General features: G+C 38.2%; 1 protein-coding gene across 2 annotated transcripts in view; it reads right to left on the bottom strand.

The window, feature by feature from the left end:
• Window positions 1-23,617, bottom strand: part of LOC106058204 (neprilysin-1-like) — a 217,447-nt gene that overhangs the window by 89,557 nt on the left and 104,273 nt on the right. For both annotated transcript variants that reach the window (XM_056007389.1, XM_056007388.1), the window contains exons 5-8: window positions 22,238-22,399; window positions 18,002-18,085; window positions 10,705-10,910; window positions 8,608-8,790 (exon numbers count right to left, since the gene is read on the bottom strand). In XM_056007389.1, coding sequence (XP_055863364.1) covers window positions 8,608-8,790; window positions 10,705-10,910; window positions 18,002-18,085; window positions 22,238-22,399 — 635 coding nt within the window. The remainder of the gene's footprint in view (window positions 1-8,607; window positions 8,791-10,704; window positions 10,911-18,001; window positions 18,086-22,237; window positions 22,400-23,617) is intronic.

The raw sequence follows: 23,617 nt of genomic DNA on the forward strand, positions 1-23,617 counted from the left end.
TTCAATAAGCACATAATGAAATCAACTCTCAAATATTATTAATCAACAATCACCAGTCCATCGACTTTCATGTTATATACATATATAAACACATGTCCAGGAAGTGACTGTCCAACCTTCCTGGACCAGGAACAAGACCTCACTAACTTAACACACTCTCTCGCACATTCAAAGAAGACTTAATCATAACACGTGCGACACGTTGCATTCACAACAGGGGGATATAATAATCATACCAAAATATCAAACTAACATTCATTCTCGCCATACCTCCCCTCTGACACTGACCATAAGGTTGATTTTTTATTTCTAGAATCTTTTAATATTTTTTTTATTTTTCTCAAACAGCTGACCAAATGGGTTTTTAGCGGCGCCCGAAAGGGGAAAAGATGCTATTAGTTTTGTGTTGTCTGTCTGTCCGACCGACCGTCTGTCCATCCGTCCTGTTTAGATCTCAGAAACTAGAAGAGAGAATGAAAACCAGACATCATGATATTTTAGATCATTCAAAGTTCTGATGCAACGGCTACTTTTTTCTTTTCCGAAAGAGGAAACAATATAATTTTAAAAATGCAAGCAGATTTTCAAAAAAACATTAAAAAACAACAACTACAACACTTAAATGAAAAACTTCAGGGGAGGTAATCATTAATAAATCAAGGCTCATTCATAGATTCGCGCATTGGTACAAACTCATGTAATAGAATATTGATTCAAATGTTGTTTTTAAAAATAATTTTAAAACGAACTTCGTTTTAGTTGAAAGTTAAAAAAAACACTACTTTTATAGCGCGTAGTTTTGACATCTTCATGATACACTTGACAACAATCTAAATTAGACTTAATAAAGGCCATATGTAGATCTAGACTAGATTTAAACATATTGTGATATGCCTACCGCAATCCAGGCTAGTGCAGAAGGTGTGCACTTCTAGAAATCAGACTAGGAAGGATGTTTACATTCGAAAGAAAAACGATTTTCGCCCAAGTCTAGAGCCGAGATGAAGTTCAAATGTGTTCAAGGCAGATGTCCTATGTGTTTGTCATGTCCTCTTGTAAATAAACACATATGTCTCGTTGAGTTACATCCCTTCAGTTATTACATTGGTGTCAGAAGTGGGATTTTAAGCGACTCAACAAGGGAGGTAGGATTTGATCATAATTGCATCTTTGAAACAATTAGACCAACTCTTAGTTAAAGAGCTTAGGAAGGAACTTCGTTACCGATATCAGAAGCTTGGTGGTACCGTACTAAGGAGGTGCTTACAGCTCGTCTCCGGCAAGCCCTGATCGATGAAGACAAAGATTTGATTTTGATTTGATTTTAGGCACATCGGCACAATTTAGGCCATGTCGTGCCTGCATTCCCTTAAGGACTACTCTCTCTAAATTCTAAATTTTAAATTCTATACAGTTAAATCATTAAAATCATCCGGATACCTACCTATTTGAAATTAAACCGGAGATTTATGAGCTCATTGGCAAGATACATGAAGGTATTGATGCAATGTGTGAACAAATTAACAGTATAAGGAACAAGGCAGATAATATGATGTCTCAAATGAAAGAAGAAATAGACTCGTTGGTGAAGAAGCAGTTGCCGTAGACTCGTTGGTAAAGAAGTTGCATGGTCACGTTTGTGGCTACACAAACAGTGGTGACGAAGACGCTGGGAATTGGAGCGCCGTCTGTGGCTGTGTTGTGGGCAAGTCTTGTGGGCGTGACTTTCTAGACGAGAAACGTGACAACTATTGCTGCGACGATCTCAACGGGATGTTTCAAATCGAAACGAAAGAAACAAATGAAGAAACCAGGGAAGTCTGCTATGTGCCTGAAGATTTTGTTCCTAATAAATCTGCAACAAGTCCCTCAATGAGCCGAACAGATCAAAACAACGTTGGATCTGCGTCCAAGCTTGCTGCTGTGGGCGTTAAAGGCCTCTGTTTCTCTGTCAGTACCTTTGATGAGAACTGAAACCATGAAAGCCTCAAGACCGTTTCTGATTCCTTGCCTTGGATGTCGTCTGGGGAAATTGCGAATACGGGCCCCAACAATGGGCGAGACAGAAACAACGAATTTGAATTTCGCAGCGGCATAAGACAGAACTAGATTTTTGGCAATTGCATCCAGGCGATTGACATGAACTGTATATGCGGCGCTCTGCGGTGACAGTGCCCATGCCAAGAAACCCAGCTATAAGATCTGAACTTAACAGAAATTTGTACTTCTGCCCGCATCTGTGAGAGTGACTTGAACGGTGGTGAATTAATTCCAGCGAAACCTGATGTAATGCTGGAAGAACATTACAAGGATGCTTCATGGGCAGACTTTACAGATTTGTGTTAAGTGGCTGCCCACTCATCTCCCACAGTTTGGTGTTTTCTACTTTGTCGTACCAGTGTATTTTTAGGATATTTCTGAGGCATCTGTTGAAGAAGGTCTGTACTTTGTTGTCGCTACAGTTATTCTCCATGTTTCAGAACCATTCAGTAGGACCGTCTTGACATTAGAGTTAAAGATTCTTGTTTGATATGTGAGGAGATTTCCATGTTGGTTTTAGGTGTGTAAATGTCTGACGATTTATACGACGTTTAATGTCTTCATCTGTTCCACCTGATACACTGACTACACTCCCAAGGTATATAAAATTATCTACTTGGTCTATGGTCTGAGAATCCAGTTCTATATCTCCAATTTGTTTGTTGTTTACTTTAAGTACTTTTATTTTTGGTGTTATTTTGAGACCTACTCTTTTTCCTACTTCACTTAAAGCTGTGACCTTTTCTTGCTTTGGATTCCTTTCCTTGAATTAGAGTAGGCTTCTTTTGTGACCCAATCCAATACTAGAAGGGAATAGCATAGTGCAATATTATCCAGTAGTAGGCCTACTAGATCAAATCCTGATCATAATATTAGTCTAACTCTAGGTCTAGTAATTTTAAGATTTAACGTGTAAAGTCATACGAATAATTCTATTCTAGATCTACAATATATATCTAGATTTTATGTCTAGTCTAGATTCCAGATTTAGTTCTAGATCTTGATGTAGGTAATCAGCTCACTGTATTTGTTCAACAAAAAGAACTAACTAGCAATATTGTTTATTACAACATATTTGAAGAAAGTTGAAGGGGAAGGGCCTCCTAAAGGAATTAGTGACCGGCTTATGACCCTAAAGCTGCCTTTACAAAACAGAAAGAAACACATTTTCATTGTTAGCTGTTACGCACCCACCATGACCAACCCAGATGATGTCATAGCAAAGTTCTACAAAGAACTAAACTCCACCATACTTAATATTCCAAAAACAGATAAGCTATTCATTTTCAGTGACCATAACGCAAGAGTCGGCCCTGATTATCACATTTGGAAAGGAGTCTTAGGCCAATTCGGGATAGGTCAGTGCAACAGCAACAGATTATTACTACTCTAGACCTGGGCTGAACACAAACTCCTTATATCAAACACAATATTTAGTCTCCCAATGAGAAAGCGAACTTTATGGATGCATCCCAGCTCAAGACACTGGCACCTCATAAACTACGTCATCACCAGACAATATGACCGTCATGACATACGTGTCACCAAACCTTGCTGTGATGCAGAATGTGGAACAGACCACCGCCTCATCATCACAAAACTAAACATTCGTATTCAACCAAAGAGACGTCCGCAAAAATCTAAACCCATAAAAAAGCTAAACACGGCCAGACTAGCAGATGACGAAATTGAAAAGTCGCTTACAGATGCGATAGAGAGCTGCCTCAAGTCCACCCCTCTAGCTAAATCAAATGTAGATGAAGATGGGAATTCTTCAAAGAAGCTTTTCATAGAGCAGCATTAAGCATACTCGGACCTATGGAGAGAAAGCATCAGTACAGAGATCAGAAAACTATTAGATGAAAAGCACAAGCTCCATAAATTGTACCTGAACAAACCAAACTCACAGTCCACTAAAGATGCATTCACAAACATCCGCTAAAATGTGCAAAACAGTTAAGCCAAATGCAAGATACCTGGCTAAGCAAGAAAGTGGAAACAATACAGGAATTTGCTGACAAGCACGACATGAAGAACTTCTTCCATGCCATAAACGAGGACTATTGACCCACAAAGTCAGGCTCATCCACTCTTCTAAATGCTGATGGGACAATAATTTTGACAGATAAGGTAGAAATCCTAAAACACTGGGCCGAGCACTTTGAAAAGGTTCTCAACACACCTTCCATTATAAATGAAGCGGTCATAGACAGGTACCAATAAATGAAAAAAGGGATGACCCGCTTCCGCTAAAGGAAACCGATCTTGCCATTCTACAGCTCGCAAGCGGAAAAGCCCCAGGAGCTGACGCCATTCCCGCAGAGGTCTACAAAAAAAGGTGGATTTGCCCTGATTGAAAGGCTTCATGAGCTGTTCTTAATTATGTGGGAATAAGATTCAATACCACAAGACTTTAAAGATACAACAATTGACCATATATACAAGCGAAAAGAAAACCGCCAAATCTGCGACAATCACAGAGGAATATCTCTTCTCTCTATTGCTGGGAAAATCCTTGCATCCTACTAAATCGCTCATACAATTCCTAGAAAATGGTCTACTACCAGAAAGCCAGTACGGCTTCAGAAAAGAGCGTGGAACAATGACATGATCTTTGCGGCAAGGCAGCTCCAGGAAAAATGCCAAGAACAAAATGCTGACCTCTTCTAAATACCTAACAAATGCATTTGACACTGTTAGCAAAGAAGGACTATGGAAGATTATGTCATAGTTTGGTTGTCCACAAAAATTCATAACCATGGTGAGACTATTTCATGATGGCTTGAAGGCTCGTGTCCAGGAAAGTGGAGAACCATCAGAGCCCTTCGAAGCATCAAACGGGGTAAAACAAGGCTGTGTCCTAGCACCTACACTGTTCAGTATCATGTTCTCTGCTATGCTGACAGATGCATTCACATAGAAAACAACGGGATAAATATAACATACAGATTTGATGGTGGCCTATTCAACCCGAGACGGCTCAAAGCAAAATCAAAAATAAAATTAGCAGTAATCAAGGACTTGCTATTTGCTGACGACTGTGCCCTATGCCTGCTCTGAAAATGATCTGCAGAGCATAGTCAGTGACTTCTCAAGAGCATGCTCAGACTTAAGCCTTACCATTAACACAAATAAGACTGAAGTCTTATATTTGCCTGCTCCAGGGAAAGCTTACTCGGATCCATGCATCAAGATAAATGGACATGATATAAACGCAGTGGACAGATTCACATATCTTGGCAGCACACTCTCCAGAAACGGAAAGATCGATAATGAAATCGACCTGTGTATCAGACGAGGTATCACCACAAATACTGTCAACCTCCCTACATTGCTCTATGCCTCAGAAACGTGGACAGTGTACAGAAAACAGGCAAAGAAACTGAATCACTTCCACATGACATGTTTATGAAAAATACTGAATGCCAAATGGCAAGACAAAATACCAGATACTGTCCTTCGAAGAGCGGGTCTGCAAAGCATCCACACAATCCTGATGCAGTCCCAGCTGCGATGGGCAAGACATGCTGCAGAATGGAAGACCGCCGCATCCCTAAGCAATTCTTGTATGGCCAACTAAACGAAGGAAAGCGCTCGCAAGGTAACAAAGAAAGCGCTTCAGGGACAAGACCCAGTCACCTGGGAGACAGAGTCACATGACAGAGCATCATGGCGTCGCGCTGTGAAAACTGACACACAGGTTGCTGAGGAAGAACAACGCTGGCAGAGGAAAACGCCAGAGAAGAAAAGCAAGGCCAATGACAATAGCTCTAGCTGGAATAACCTGCCCAGTGTGCAGCTGAACATTCCGGGCTCACATAGGTCTGACCAGCCACATGAGGATGCATAAAACCTAAGTGCAAAGCCCCAAGCCCCCTGGATGACAAAGCGGTCATCATTGAACCACGATGGACAAACTATATTAATAGAAGTTGTTGGGGAGAGGTACGTATCTGGGAGCAGTAGCGTCACTATGAGGGTGCGAGGGGTGCGGTCGCACCAGGTGAAACCATTTCGGGGATGAAAACCAAGTTGAAAAAATTATATCTTGGCAAAAAGCAGACACATAAGAAAAGCTAAACTATACATATAATTCTCTTCATAGCTCAAGAGTTTGGACGAGAAGAAGTAAGAAGAAGTAAAGGAAAGATCACTCTCTTATTTCTGCATATAGTCAACCCACGAAAAAACAAGAGGGGGGTGAGAACAAGTATTCACCGGTCACTACGGATGGCTGCCTGGTTGTGCGATTTGCGCGCTGAACTGTCGTTTTGATTTATCGATAGTCCCGGGTTCAAACCTGCCCGCTTTCATCCCCCTTCGTCCTGCGGGAGGTTTGGACTAGGAAGTAGAATATCGTCAACTCTGAAGGAACATCCGAAACATGTAAAACATTTTACAAGCAAACATTTTACAAACACTAAATAGCAGCGCCGGACTTAACCATTTTGACAAAGAAGTCATGGAAAGAGAACAAGTAATCTACTATGTATATTTACAGGTCACTAAATAGCAGGGCCGGACTTAACAATTGTGGGGCCCTATGCGAAACGGATTTCGCGGGGCCAAGTTTGGGTAAGGAAGCGAATAATAAGTGAAATTTAAGAGTTTGTATTAGAAAATATATTCGTCTATGCATTTTATTCATTCTTTACTAAGTACAGAATTACTTTACAAGACTTGCGTGTAGCGAAGTCACACAGTATATCATAAGAATTCCGTTACCTACACAGATCACGCTCAATAGCAAGAATTACCAAATGTTTCAATCTATCTTTGAGAATTGTTGACCTCAAGTAATTCTTTATAAGTTTGAGGCGCGAGAAGCTTCTTTCACCAGATTACACAATTACGGCTATGCACAGTGCCGTTCTTATTTATTAAGCGTAGGATTGGCGTTTTCCATATTGAATGACACCCCAAAATGACAAATTTTGACTATATATTCCGTATATTTTAAGGACTTTTTCGTATCTTTTGCAGTGTCGGGAGATTTCCAGGAGCTCCTGGTAAATCGACAGGAGGGCGCGGGAAATCTGTTTTAAGTTACAAGATGGTTTAATTTAATAATTTATACACCTTGAATAAGTGCGGGTCCTATGAAAGTGCGGGTTCTATAAAAGTACGGGGGCCACTGCGGTCGCATAGGTTGCAGTGGCCTAAGATCGACCCTGCAAAATAGCGGCGTATGCCACGCCACCCGTCGACTAGTTATATTAAAATATCTAAATATATGCCCAATCATGTCTAGACACGTCTAGATGGAAATTTAAATGACAAAGCACAACTTTATATTATTTCTTTCTTAAAGTATAACAAAGGAAACCTGTTCAGGTATTGTTAAATCTGTATCTAATTTTAATTAAATATCTTTGTAAAATTTGCAATTACATTTGAATAAATGTCATAAACAGTGGGATTTTATAATAGAATTGACTCTCATTTGAGTAAAACTCAATAATAGTAGGTAATCAGCTCACTGTATTTGTTCAACAAAAAGAACTAACTAGCAATAGTGTTTATTGGAACACATTTGAAGAAAGTTGATGGGAAAGGGATGACACCCTGAGCTACCGCATCAGGTGCCACCGACACTGTCTGGGAGGTTTCCATTCTGTTTTTAGGTGATCAGTTGGATCTTACTCTACTTATTCTAGAAGAGTTAGAAGAGTCTTATTAAAGATAAAGTGTCCTGTTTTTTTTTATGTGAAAATAAAACGCCAAATGATGTTTAACATTTTTCTTAATTTAAACAATCAAAACATGACTATGACTTAAATATTCCCTGGTGACTTCGATGGGGGCCGCCTCTGAGTTTCAAACTCTCTTTGTAATCTTTTTTTTTTTGACAAAATATATAGAACTAGATTATTCCAGTAGATATGCTTAGGCATTTTTGGCTATAGATGGGAGACGAACGTATGCTAAAGGCAGTCTTTTTTGGTGAGCTAAAAGGTGGTCGAGTAACTGAGGCGCCCAACGGAAACGCTTCAAAGACCAGCTTAGGCGCCAACTTACCTTAGCTGACATAGAAGAGAGCACCTGGTTGCATTCGGAGTCAGAACGAGACAGCTAGAGGTTACTTACAAAGGCCCCGGGATACACATTTGAGACCAAAAGAAGATCCGCTGCCGAGGACAGACCACCTGCGGACAATGGTTATGCTTGCCATGGATGTGGCAAAATATGTAGTCACAGCTGGGGCTGCGCAGCCACGGGAAATACTGTATTCCTCACTAGTCTTCGGACTCGAAGACAAACCTTATTATTATTATTATCTAGAGATTTTATTTTTGGATGTGACTGCTTATGCCTAGATAAATTTTTTTCCCACTTGGGTGTCACTTGGTGAGGACGTTCTCCCCGCGTGGGGTCACTGTTTACAGCTGCGATTTCAGCACGTTATATGCTTAGTTTTAGTTATTTTACGCGATTTTACGTCTTTATTAAGTAATGACAGGTTAATTTTATTCGTCTAACTTTAGTGGTAGAATTGTCAGCTAGGGTTTGTATGCACGAGGAAGTGATTAAGCTCTCTGTAGAGATAACGAAACAATTAACACGTACGTTGGCTAATAAAATCTCAAAGTCCACAATTGCTTTAGCTTCTTCTAGACTAGAACTTTGATTGGCGAATCCCAACAGACTGCCGATATTGTGTATTAGATGTTCATAGGCCATTAACATTGTGTCGTTTCTTTTAACCTGGTAGTATTTCTGACCTGGCATGCCAAATGAGGGTTGATCAATCTGTCGAACAGAAAAGAAGAAATAATCTATAAGACAAGTACAAAATCTAAGATTTTAATATAAGGAACAAGAAAAACATAAAAGATACTTTTAAAAAAATTGTAAGTGTAATTGTATTAATTAGTTTGAATTAGATTGTCCGGGATGTGGTGCACACTAGAGTAATGCCGAGTGCCAACTGTTACACGGACCATCGTCTTGTCCATCAAGATGGTATAAAAAGATGGCCTGTCTAGGGCAAAGAAGCTAAATGTTGATAGGCTGGCTGACGTACGAGAGCGTTTCAGAGAACTTCTCGAGGCTGATCTCCGAAAGCCCCCAGGACGATGATCCAGTGAGTAACTGGAGCCAGCTAAAAGCGATACTTCAGGACGTGACAGCCAAAGTCGTGGGATACTGCAGTAAACCCAACAGAGACTGGTTTGATGGAAACAATACCGCTTTTCAAGAAGTGTTAAAAAATAAGCATAAATACTATCGCTCTGTTCTTGCGAACCCTAATGACAACTCAGCCAGAACTCTCTATAAAGCTTCTTGTCACACTCTGCAGTCAAAGGTCAGGGAACTAAAAAATAATTGGTGGCGAGCTGTCCGTAAACATGCAGAGACATGCTGACACTGGTAACACAGGCTCTTTCTATGAGTCGCTCCGATGTGCCTATTGCCCAACTTACCAGACTATAGCGCCGCTAAGATCCTCCGATGGTTCTACCCTATTAACTAGCAAGTCGGACATACTCAATCACTGGACAGAACACTATAGCCTGCTATTTGGTGATATAAGGCACGTATCGGGGGAATCGCTGGCAAATGTTCCTCAGAAAATTACGACAGAGGAGCTCGACGAGGACAGACCACCTGCGGACAATAGTTATGCTTGCCATGGATGTGGCAAAGTATGTAGTCACAGCTGGGGCTGCGCAGCAACTTCTAAGAGAAGTGCATGGTCCCACCTGAACTTCGAGATTCCGTAATCATATCCATATACAAAAAAGTGACTAGTCTATCTGCTCCAACTATCGAGGCATTACACTTCTGTCAGTAGCAGGAAAGATCTTTGCTAGAGTATTGCTCGACCGACTAACCCACATTTTAGTGGACGAGGTGTTATCTGAGAGCCAATGTGGCTTCAGAGCCGGTAGAGGTACATCTGGCATGATATTTTTCTGCAACAATTACAAGAAAAATGCAAATAGCAGAACCTTAACCTATACTCTGCCTTTGTGGACCTCACCAAGGCTTTCGGCACGGTTAGTCGCGATAGTTTGTGGAAAATTTTGGCCAGACTGGGATGCCCACCTACGTTCCTATCCATTGTCAAAAGCAGTTTCAAGTGGGTCAAAAAGGCCAGATCAGACATAATGGGGACATGTCTGATCACTTCCCAATAGAAAATGGCGTGAAGCATGGCTGTGAACGTGCTCCTACCCTCTTCGCTATCTTCTTTGGCGTAATGTATATATATATATATATATATATATAAGAATTTCTCGCTTAAGTGTATAGGAATTATATTTGTTGTGAACATTTCTTGTACAATTTATAAATATATTTGTCTTAGTGATGGTAAAAATACACAAATAATGATCTTTCTTTGTTACCATATTGTAACAATATCTCCCTTACATTTATGTATTGTTTTAGAATTGGTGTATTTTTATGAAAAAATCGCTTGCATAATTAATTTTATAAACTAAATGGTTTGCTTTTAGAAAACAAAAAGTAGCCGTTGCTCCTAAACTTTGCAAACCACAACGCAAGTTCAAATACTCTTTCGTTCTCTTCTAGTTTATGAATTCTGAGTATTATGACAGATATTTTGCAGAAACCTAATAGCGGCTTTTCCCCTTACGGAGGCCGCTAAAAATGAGAGTTTATTAAATGCGCTGTAAGATAAAATAAAAGAGTCCATACCTTTAATATTTGTTTACTTGAGTTTTTATAGTCTATGCCAACGTATAACTGTATCATAGGCATGACTCCACGACGATTTAAAGCCTGCAATAATGTTTCTAAGTTGAATCTCGTTTCATTCCATCCGGCAAATGTCAAGGGCCAGCCGCTAAATTCTTTGATCACATATTCTTTAAAATGATCATCTCCTCTTTCATTTATAAGACCTAGATAAAAGAATTTGTTATCATTGAAAAAGCATACTTAATGTATATCCACTGAGTAAAATATCTGAGTTATAGTGTAATAACTTAAGGGAAGCAACTCAACGATATGGAAGTTTATTGACACGGGGACATCACAAACACATAATAACAATGTCTGCATTGAGAACAGCCTTCTTCATAAGTTCTAGACCATAGACATAAATAAATATAGACTGGTAGTAGGAAGTTATTTTTATTTGGGGGAAGTCAAATATGTTTTATGTACTCTATCTATGTGGAAAAAAAATGGCGGCAATCGAGCTATAAATTCTAGGACTAACATTTCAGCCAATATATAATTATGATCTTTAGTTTTGAAAAGTACAAAACTGCCATATTCCCAATATTTTGCCTTTGTTTCATAATCATAGACATAGGCAAATATATATAGGTTTGTGATGTGGATCTATGTTTGTTGACATGGCTTCTTTATTAATGTATGGCGGTCGTCTTATCGATTCAAATTGTTAGAATTAGTTTTTAGTACAAAAAAAAAAATGAGCAGAACGTGCTCTAATGTTCGTAGTACGATAGGCCAAGGGATAAATTCTAAAGGTTGAAAAAAAATTGAATATTATACACATTAACTTTCAGTTTCAGTAAGTCAGAATAATTCAGTATCACTGACACTGTGACTGTCACTAGTTTAATATTGATAGATCTAAATCCAATAAATATGACTAATATTTGTAATAAATAGGTCTAATACTTTTCATACTTTTTACTACTATATTAAACTAGTCAGTCTACCATCTATGCATGCGGCCTATAGACTAGATCTAGTATAAGTATAGATTATAGATCTAGTGACAATCTTGAATCTAGTCCTAGACTATTTATATACTAACTATAGACTAGACTATACAGATTACAATTATAGTATAGTATAGTAGTATAGTACTAGTAGTAAGTAGTATTTTTTTACTATAGTATTTATATAGACTAGATCTAAATCTAGCATTTAAAACTATTTATAATTAGGCACGATTAGAGATATAATAATACAAAAGGGGTTCTATCAATTATATAGGTTATGGCTGAAAAACAAACAAACTATAAATACTTTTAATTTTACACTGCTCAAAACTGCTGTATAACTCATACAAACTTATCTTTTCCCAAATGTTTCCCATAATAATTTTTACTTTATCGTCCAGTCTATATATATAGATCTATATGTCTATGTTCTAGACCTTATCTTCTTTCTAATGGAAACATACTTCTCCGTCTGGTCTCTAACAGTGCGCACCTTCTGGACTAGCTTGGATGGAGGTGTGCATGTTAGGATTATAACATTGCCCCCTTCTCATCACTTTTAGTCCAGGAAAAAAAGTTTCATAACAGTGCATTGGAGGTTTGACAGTGAAGTTCGAAATTGATTGTGGGCGCCACAGAAAGCAGGGTCCCACGAAATCAATCTGTTCAGTTATCTGCGACCGTCGCTTTCTCTTCCTCCAGTTGACCAGTCTGCTCTTGAGACGATATCGTGATCGCTGCTTCGACCTCAAGATTCTCGCTGACGCCAGTCAGCTGACATAGGGGGAGGTAGTGGAGGTCATAATTGCTAGCAACTTAACACATAGAGGTAGTGGCGATCACTGTAGCTCCCAGAGCCGTTCTAAAAGGCCACGTCAGCGGACTTTTTCCATGGACGTCTTGCGAAGGATTTGTAGTCCCACTGGAAGCCAAGCTTGCAGTTTTCTGGTATCTCCTATGCCATACATTTTGAAATATTTTCTCTGCCAAACATTTACAGGTATCTTAATTCCAGGAGCCGAACCTAAAGTTCTAGTTAAGCAAAAGTGTATATTTATAAGGATTTGAGTTTCCCTCGCAGGTACTGGCAGATAGAAAGGGATCTCTAAGGTACATCAACAAACCCAACGTTGTCTTAAATTGTCCGGATCATTGAGGTACTTGTAGCAGGTACATCTGGAAAAAAAGCTTTAGGCACATAAGAAACGTCTCTGGTTTCTTTATTTGTCTTTCCTTTCGATTCGGTACATCCCGTTGAGATTGTCGCAGCAAACGTTGTCACATGTCTCTGTGACGAAACGAAATAAGCCATCGTAATAGGGGCTGACTACAACCGCAAGAGCGACCCCTCAAGCCCTAAAACACAGCCACCACCCCTTCAATCCAACCCCATCCCCTATGGCAGCGATGTCACCTTTTACTATCCCCACCTTGACACGTGCCACACTAGACTCTTGACAAGAATACGCTCCCCTTTTCCTATCTTGGCAAACATCCGTTGACCCCCCCCCTTATGGGGAGCGGCTGGTCACTTCAAAGGGGCCATTCAACTCGACACCTCGGGCGGCGGTCTCCCCGTTCGTCTAGCGCAAAGCCATTATCAAGGTATAATCTCCTTTGATCCGGCCGAGCTCTGATACCCCACCCCCTCCTTTCTATCCTCTGACCACCTCGCGAACTCCCTGGACTTTCAACTCGCGCCTTCGCGCGGTGTCTATCTCCCGGAAACGCCGTCACGGTCAAGCGAGGATCTCTTTGTCAAAGACGCCAGATAGTCTAGACCACTTTTGCACTTATCTCCCACCACTCACCCCACCCTTTCTATCCACGTGTATATGGACAAACTTCATCGTCCGATCTCATTCACGCTGGAGAGCCCACAGGGAGCACATCTATCTCTTGCTTGAGCTCTAGACTATTTTCATTCCCTTATTTCACTTTGGATTGGTGGTATGTAACTTAGTAAAGTGCTTGAGAACCATTTTACTTAGTAATGTATATATATATATATATTTGTGCATTTATTACTACATTGTTTGTGTACATATTTGTGCTTTCTTATCATGGATAATGTAAGTAGATTACTGTATACTTATATTTTATATCATGACTTTTGTGGCTAAATGTTCAAACCATCTGGACTAGAATTTATTAACAATTCTTACCAGATGTATTTAGCTCTTTGACTATTATTAATTTATTTCTAATATATTAGCTCTCAGCACGAGGATTCAATATATTATCATTGATCAATTCCTTGGCAGGGAATTATCAAAACACCTCTATAAACATGTCTTATTACTGAGTATGTATTTACTTATGCTCTATGTTTACTTATGTGAGAGCACGGGCGAGTATCAGACGTTGATCTCCCCTTCCCCTTTCATCTCATTTATCTTAGTGATGTATGTACTTGCTATTCACCGTGATTGGTGAGCGTCACTTATATTACTTATCATATATCACTTGTTACTGTTTGTTATTTCCCTTTATGGGAGTCCCCATTATTATTGTTATCTCCCTTGATGGGACACTATATTCATTTGTTAGGTCCCTTTGATAAATATGAAACTAGCTTATGGTTTCTATACATCAGTCTGAAGATGTCCTTCACGGAAAGGCATCTACCTCCCAATGTTATCATTATGGCTAAACCGACGCATACATCATATTGTTGCAGCTTTTATCTATAGGCTACATCCGCCTGAAATCTTAGCAACCTAAAGCTGATAACAGATTTGCTGACACCAGATCTGCAGACATCAGTCCTACTCATCCTTCAAGAGTCCAAGTAACAACGCTAGCCACAGACTCGTCACTGGCTTGACTGATTGGTAGACGCAGCTTAGCTCTGCAACCATACGTTGGACTGCAACCGGAGCCTGGGTCCACTACACCAGCCCACCAGCAGACAGCATCAGTACTAGCCACACCCGTCTCATCAGTGCAGCACCGGACCTAAAGCTAAGCAAGCAGCCTAATGACACCCAGACCACTTGGTTCTAATATCTGATGATGATAGTCCTATATATGTAAATACGCTAGATCCCATACTAGCAACTGTACAGCATTTCACCTTTCATTATCTTATTTTGTATAATAAACTGTACATAAGTTTACATCTAAATATAGTATTTGTTGCCTGCATCATAACGCTGTGCTTGTAGTTTATATGTGCAAGTAAGGATTCTCAAACCATAAAAATCCCCTAGACACCCAAAACGGTCAATACTTTAATCCGACTTGTCACAGTCTCTTCTTAAAAATCACACCAGCAAGACTAGCCCACAACAGTCATAAACGGTGTTACAATCCCCAGCGCTTCCATCACCGCTGTTTATGCAGTCTTGATTATATAAATGTCCTTCAACAACGCCATAGAATGGTCCCAAGCCATGGAGAAACAGATGCAGAGTTAGAACCAGCATTGGTAAAGCTCGAGAAAGATTCTTATGATCCTCTGGCCAGACAAGATCTCGAATGAGGAACTGTGGCAAAGAACAAAGAAGCAACCCATTGAAGTAGACATCCTTCAGAGACGCTGGAGGTGGATAGGTCACATCCTTCGAAAGTCTGCATCCAACATAACAAGGCAAGACCTAACCTGGAACCCTCAAGGGAGGGGAAATGAGGGCGGCACAGGAATGCATGGCACCGCGATTTGGATAAAGATGCCAAGCAGATTTGTTTCTCTATCTCGCTTTTAACTGCATGACTCCATCTAAACGGCCTAAGACCTCATCAGGCTCTATCTCAAACTGACAGATCTCTAGATCCTCATCTTCCTCAATCTGAGCTTGCATGAGGTGTGACCTGAAAACTTCACCGTCGCTCTCAAACCTTTCAATCTACGCCATCGAAGTTCTTCTTTCCATTCTTTCAATTCCAACTCGTCTAGCCGTTTCTTAGATGTCCTGTGATGTCATTAAGAAATAAGATCCTACCTCCATTAAATCTCCCAATCCCACTTCCAGACACAAATGTAATAACTCAAGGGAGGCTAATCAACGAAATAGATGTTTATTGATATCGGGACATCACAAACATATAATAACAATGTCCGCCATTAATACAGTCTCTTCATAAATTCTGACTTGTGCGGAAATTCGTTTTTTTTTTCCTTATATAAACATACTTCTCCGTCTAGTCTCATACAGTGCTCACCTTCTGCACTAGCTTGGATGCTGTGCAGGGCAGGGTTATATCAATAGGTTAAAACGTTGTACCATTTTAAATAAGTACTAGGTCACCAAGCCTCGCTCGGTTGAATGATTTGGTAAAAAATTTACCCGAACTCAATTTGGAATAATTTTTGTAGTGACGAAAATGATCGAGCGTTGGGGAAACGTCTAGCAATCCGAAAGTTCTGATAGTTCTAAATGTCACTGTACATGACGACTTAAATATAAATTACGAACCTCTACAGTCTAGAAAAACTGTAGCTGATGTCTTGTCGTTTTACATTGCATTTAATATTACAGTTAATATATTCATTTTGGCTTTAGAACATAACTTCAGATGATGCAAAATCTCTAGGTTACAGGAAAAAACATGGACTTTGTAACATGCCTTTCACGTCGGATATGGTTATGGGCTATGGTCATGTGATCGTTTAGAAGTAACGGGCGATGTTTTATCTGTTTCGAGAATGCCTTCGTGGACTCTTTATAATATAAGAGCACAAAGGTCACGATCGAGGGATTCATGCTTCGAGATCCAGTCGGTACAGTCAGTCCAGTGTGAAGTCGTTTCGGAACATTTGAATCTAGTAAAGTTTAGAAAGTAGCTGAGAGGCCAGGACAGTTTGTTGCAGCTGTTTGTATGTCAGTACGGTTATCTACGGTGAAGCAATTGTACAGTCAGTGGGGTGTTGCTATTTTACATTATTGACTGTGATTCATTAGACATTAAAGAATTACGTTATTTTGTAACCACGAGTTGTCAAGCTCTTTGAGTTGGTTGTGTCGTGTGGTGCAGTGTTTGCAAAGAGCCTGGATAGAGAGTTCACATCGTTAGAGATTGTGCATTGTTCTCATTTATCATCCTAGGAAAGAATTGTTCAACACTTTTTTGAAAGAGTTGTTGTTTTGAAGGAGTTGTAGCTGACGGTCGTAAAGATTTTAAAGACTTGTACAATATTAGCTAATAGAAACAGATATCTTGCTAATGTAAGGCCCACCCCAGAACATTACACCGAATGGGTGTCGGATTGTCAAAAACGTCGGATCATCAAAGGTTATCTGTACTTCGAAGAATTTAACCGTATAGGTAAAAACACTTTTATTTAGAGTGTAACAACAGTGTAAAAAACTAGAAAAACATTTAAAATACCTCCTTATACAGTTTATAGAGCGATATTTTTCTCTTAAAAACTCTTGAACGTTAGACTAAAAAACAATGGAACATTTTTACCTCGTCCCTTTCCCCTACCCCCTTCCCCCGAGAAAGAATCCTGGTTAAGCAAATGTGTAGATCCACTACAATTTATTATATTCTAATGATAGGCCTTTAGATCTAGACTTAGACGACAAATGCGACCAATTTTCCTGAACATTAATTAAACACTTGAATCAATAATGCCTTACGTTTGGAAATTCCCGAACATGATAGTCCTTTCAAAACCAATGTTGGATCTAGATCTAGACCTAGTTCTCTAGCCAAATTTTTTTTTTTTGTACTTGAAAAATTATTATGTTCAGACTAGAGTTTTTTCCCAGTGTGACTAACGAACTCGTAATTCTTTTCTCAGCGATATACATAATCTGTTAAATTTCTAGGAAAATCGTTAGAGCCGATTTGGAGATCCAAGTCCAGGTTTCACCCTCTGTCCTCCTTCCATGAAGCTGTGACTTGAATAGAGGTATTGCTTAAAGAAGAAAAACGAAGAAGCTCCTCAACTTGGGAATATTTGCTCGATTTAAGGATTTTCTATTGATGTCTGTTTAATTTCTCAAAATATTATGTTTTCTCCATATATTTTTCCTAATGTTATAAACGGTAGGTCTTCTGATGCCACAAATGCAGTGGGAGTAATTGTAATAATTTTCCATTTTCAGGAAGACAATATTTTATTCTTGCGTTTGACAATTTCGATCACTATCATACAAGACTTGATAACACTAAAATATGTGCATCTGATGCATACATCACTGGCTTGGATTAGTGAGTGTGGCATAAGTAGTGTCGGACTGTCTAGAGTCAGCTGTATATGAAATAACATTATATTGATACTATAAGCATACAACCTCTTTGCTTTCTAAATAGAAAAGGCGAAGGAAATGGACATATTTACTTACCAACATTTTTACAGGACGCATACAAAATCTTAGCTTTCTTAATGCTCTGTAATTCCTGAAGATCAATTGGTGCCTCTAACAGAGCTGTGAATAAGAAAGATGAATTTAGTACTTTACATTACATTTGATTTCAAATATTTAGTGTCGATTCCATTTACCTCTAAACTAGCAGTACAAACCAGTTACACCTGTAAAAAATTTGAAAAGTGTTGCTTATATTTTTACATAAATCTATTATAGATTACATAGATCTAAAGAGTTCTAAATTAGAACTTTTATTCTAGTGTTAGACCTAGATGTCCATATAATAAACATACCAATAATCACATAAGTATGTCTTCCCCGTTGGCCGATTCATTCAAAAAATGCGGACGTTCAACACAAAGCAATTAAGCAGCTGACGGTGTCAAGGCTTCGATACCAGAATTGAATCAAATATTTTTTATTATTTTTTTTTTAATTATTTTATTTATATTTTATTGATATTTGAAGTTTAATTATGGAGGTATTGTCTTTTAAAAAATATTTTACAAATGTTTTTATTGTTATGTTAACATTTTATTTAGTCAGCGCTTAAAGAGAAGGTGCAATCGCACCAGGTGAAACCATTTTGGGGAGGTCAACCAAGTTGAAAATATATATCTTGGCTAAAGCAGACACATCGGAAAAGATAATTATATTAAAATCTATATGCCCAAACATGCCTAGACACGTCATAAACAGTGGGATTTTATAATATAATTAACACCCATGTTACATTTGAGTAAAACTCAATAATAGTAGGTAATCAGCTCACTGTGTTTGTTCAACAAAAAGAACTAACTAGCAATTGTGTTTATTGAAACATATTTGAAGAAAGTCGATGGGAAGGGATGACACCCTGAGCTACCGCACTAGTTGCCACAGACACTGTCTGGTAGGTTTCCATTCTGTTTTTAGGTGATCAATTGGATCTTACTCTATAGGTGATCAGTTGGATCTCTACTTATTGCTTTTATATGAAAAAAAAAAAACGCCTGATGATTTTATTTACAATTTTATTAATTTAAACGATCAAAAAAAGACCATGGCTTAAATATTCTTGGTCCTTTGGTCGATTTGTGACTTCGATTTGGGACGCCTCTGAGTTTGTGTGATAACACAAACTTCCTATCACACAAACTCCCTTTGTAATCTTGTTTTGCTTTGATTTTGTTTATATATATATATATATATATATATATATATATATATATATATATATATATATATATATATATATATATATATATATATATATATATATATATATATATATATATATATATATATATATATTGTTTATATGGAATTGTGGATCCAAGATAGCAGAATTCATTTACGACATCGTCATCGTCTATGAGGATGGAGGATGGTGCTGTGGCAGGTGGTCCCATAACATTTGTTTTCTTCGCGCTAATTGTTAAGCAATACTCTTTACAGGACTGAGAGAAGCGGGACATTAGTGACTGAAGTTCCTCTTGTGAGTGTGCCACTACAGCTACACGTTCCGCGAATAGTATATCTCTTACGAAGGTGGTTCTTATTTTAGTTTTGGTCCTTAGTCTGGCAATATTTAGGAGTTTGCCATCAAATTTGGAATGGGGAGATAGATGCCTTCGGTGGATTTGTCAAAGGCCTTGTGGATTAGCAGTGAAAATAGTATTTCAAAGAGGGTTGAGGTCAGGCCACATCCTTGTATTACTCCGCTGTATTACTGAAACTTTCGGAGCAGGCACCGTTGAACTGCAAAGTACCAACCATGTTTTGGTTAAAGGAGACAATTATATTTAGCATCTTGGGTAGACAGCCTATTATCTGTAAAATTTTCAAAAGGCCATCTCTGCTGACTAGATCGAAGGCCTTAGGTCAATGAACGCGATGTACAAAGGCACCTTTTGTTCTCTGCACTATTTTTCTTAAGTTGGCGGATGGAGAAAATCATGTCAATTGTGGATGTCCCTGAGCGAAAGCCGCATTGTGATTCTGGATAGACCCGATCAGATTTTTGTAGCCTGGGAAGTATCACTTGAGCAAAGACTTTGCCTACAATACTTAGGAGGGAAATTCCCCTGTAATTTTTGCAGTTGCTTCTGTCACCTTTGTTATTGTACAGGGTAAGATTTTAGCATCCCGAAGGTCTTGTGGCACAGCACCATCTTGCAAACATTTGTAGAGCAGTTCGTGTAGAGATTGGCTTAGTGTAGTTTTGCAGTGTTTTAGAAGATCTGTGGGTATACTATCGCATCCTGGGTCTTTGCCGGCAGCCATGTTGTCTACGGCTTTGATGATTTCTATTAGGGTGGGTACTTCGTCTAGCTCGTTCATTGTGGGTAATTGTATGATGGCCTTAAGGGCTGAGGCAGAGACTGAGCTTGTTGTGGCGTAGAGCTCAGAGTAATGTTCAACCTATCTGTGTATTTGTTGGCTCTTGTCTGTGATAATTTCCCCAGTGGTTGATTTAAGAGGTGCTGACTTGTTTTGGGAGGGTCCGAGAGCCTTTTTGATTCCTTCCCTCTTATGTTGCCCACTTGAGCTGCGAGCTGAATATTTTCACTGAGCTCTACCCAGTATTCATTGGCACAGATCCTTACTGTCCTCTGTACAGTGACTCTAGCTTCTTACAGATTTAACAGGTTGCGTTGGGTAGGTTTCGCTTTGTATATAGCGAGTGCATCTCTCTTTATTCTGATGAAAGGTGCTAGTATAGCTGATTTTGAGTCAAACCATTCATTTCATTTTGTAATTTTTCTTCCAAAGATGTCTAGGGAAGTCTTTTGTATGGTGGACTTGAGGTGTTCCCATTTTTTCAGAGTTTTTCTTTGTGTGTCTACTAGCACATTAAGCCAGAAGCAGATAAATACCTGTAAACATAACTCGAGCTCTTTTGATAACTAGCAAAGCGACTATTGTTACTCAGTCACATATCAAACACCGTATACCTCATGGCAAGATAAAATATTGCATAGAAGTATTTTTCTTCTAATTCGCTTAATATAAAAAAAACGTTACAAGTAAAAAAAAACTATACGTCTAGACACAAGTTATGAATATTCTTTGTTTGATGGTTTTCAAATGTACTAGTTGGTGACTCGAATCGCTACAACTTTATGTACAAACCTCCCAATACAGTCAACTAGTATTTAGTTTGACCCCTTGCTAAAATTTATTATGACCTGTAAACAAATAGGTGTCATCTATAAATGTGATAGGTCAAGTTTTCTTTTCAAAGCAAATAACTAAATATTTACAGTTTAGATAGCTTAGAATCACTAACATTATGCAGGGTAATATTTTATTTTTCTGGTGAATTATTACAATGCGTTCATTCTTCAAAGTCTGCTGTCCCATACCAAAACAATTTCATTTAGAACTAACAGAACACAAAAGCAACTCTTCAGATTGGTAGTCTTTACCCAATCGTTCATTTTCGTCATTACAAATATTTCCAAAAGGACCGAGTCCTTAAGAAATTATTCAACCAAGCGAGGCTCGGTTACGTGGTACTATATTATAGATTTAAAAAATTAAAAGCGCTATTGAAAATCCAATTGCTTCATCGTGCTCGAAAGACACAGTAAGATAGAGCTGGAGGCATACATTGAGGCAAATAGATTTATGTCTTACTTTGTTCATTCCTAACAGTTTCATTATCTATTTCTATATGTCTTACTTTGTTCATTCATGACAGTATCATTATCTATCTCTATATTTATTTGGGCAGTGTATCTCAGATTCATTCAAAAAGATGTTCTGTTCTGTATGTTTGACTCAGGTTGACCTTTCATCGCATTGGCTTTATTCCCACAACCGTGATGCTGCATATATATTAACTTTCAAATTTCTAGGAAAATCGTTAGAGTCTATTTCGACAACCCAGGTTTTGGGTTTTGCCCACTCCGAATACGCGGCCTCAATAGAGGTGTTATAAAAATAGCTGAGGCTATAGTTAACTAAGTAAAAAATAAAAGTTAGCTATAAAGAGAACTCTCTAGTGTTTAAGATTCGTAGAGCATACCTCCAAATATTAATGAGTCAAACGACTCGTAGCGCATACTTCCAGATATCAATCTCTAGTTTAACGACTCGTATAGCATACTTCAAGATATCAATCTCTGGATCTCATATGTTAGTCAATGAGCTCAGTTTGAGTATTTGTACATTTAGTAAATGAGAATGATGATCTATATACATTATTATAATAAAAACAAATCTTACATTTCAATTTAATGCCCACTTGGTCTTGCAGTATTCCAAATCTGTTTAAATTTGATTTATCTTCTGGTATAACATTTTCTTTTTCCCAACGTCCACAAGCAAACTTATAGAAGTTATCACACGGATTGACACTGTAGTCAATGGAACGGTCAATAGTGGCGGCTATTACAAAGAAAAAGTAAAATATAATTATTTCAAAACTTAATTAAATAATAGTTTAAGTAATAGTATTTTCTTTTTAGAACGCCATTTTTAGCGGCTCCCAAAAGGGGAAAAGACGCTATTAGTTTTGTGTGGCCTGTCTGTCCGTCCGTCCATCCGTCCCGTTTAGATCTCAGAAGCTAGAAGAAAAAAATGAAAATCGGACATCATGATATTTTAGATCATTCAAAGTTCTGATGCAATGGCTACTTTTTTTCTTTTCTGAAAGTGAAAAATCTAATTTTTTAAATCAATTATGCAAGCAGTGTTTTTTTTTTTTATAAAAATACACCATTTTTACAACTATTCACTATTAATAGTAACAAACACTGGAGGCTTTTTAGTAAGGGACACAACTATTTACCATTTTTTAAATACATTTATGCAAATGGTTTTAGATTTTTGATCAAAAAATATTATTTTTTTACAACTGTATTGCTAAATCCTGTCATACTAAATACTACATATACAAAAAAAATGTTAACTTTTTTTTAAAGAGAAAAATCTATTTACTGAGTAAATAAGTTGGACATAATTTAAAACAACAATTAATAAGTAGTTTTTCATATTATCTCGTGAACTGCAGAGAGGTCATATCACCATGGAACACAAAACTAAAGGATTTTTAAAAAAAATTTTAACAGAAAAGTTTTTTTCTTGAGGCTTTGAATAAGAGATTGACCCTTTACAAAACAATTAGATCAATCAGATGCTCATTTTAAGATATCAGTTAGGCCAGGTTCACATCTAACTTCACATTCACTTTCACCTATCCCTTGGTCTGCTGGACCTTTGGAGCACCACACAGGATCTGTCAACCTCCTTTCTCCATTCTTCTCTGTCATTTGCATTTGATAGAATTTCATTATGATATTCTTTCTGAAAATATTGAAACCTGCATTTTTACCTGCCTGGGTTTACCACTTCTGATAGAATTTAATACCGATATTCTTCTGAAAATATTGAAACCTGCCTTTTTTCTTGCCTGGATGGACCACTTCGAGGGCCGATTTTGAATTTGTGTTTCCACACAAACTGTCTTTGTAATCTTGTTTTATTTTTTTACGAAATGTTTTTTTATGAGGCTTTGAATAAGTGATTGACCCTATACAAAACAACTAGATCAATAAGATAATCATTAAATGATATCAGGCCAGGTTCACATCTAACTTCACCTTC

The sequence above is a fragment of the Biomphalaria glabrata genome, chromosome 13, assembly GCF_947242115.1.
Source record: "Biomphalaria glabrata chromosome 13, xgBioGlab47.1, whole genome shotgun sequence".
NCBI classification, from domain to species: domain Eukaryota; kingdom Metazoa; phylum Mollusca; class Gastropoda; family Planorbidae; genus Biomphalaria; species Biomphalaria glabrata.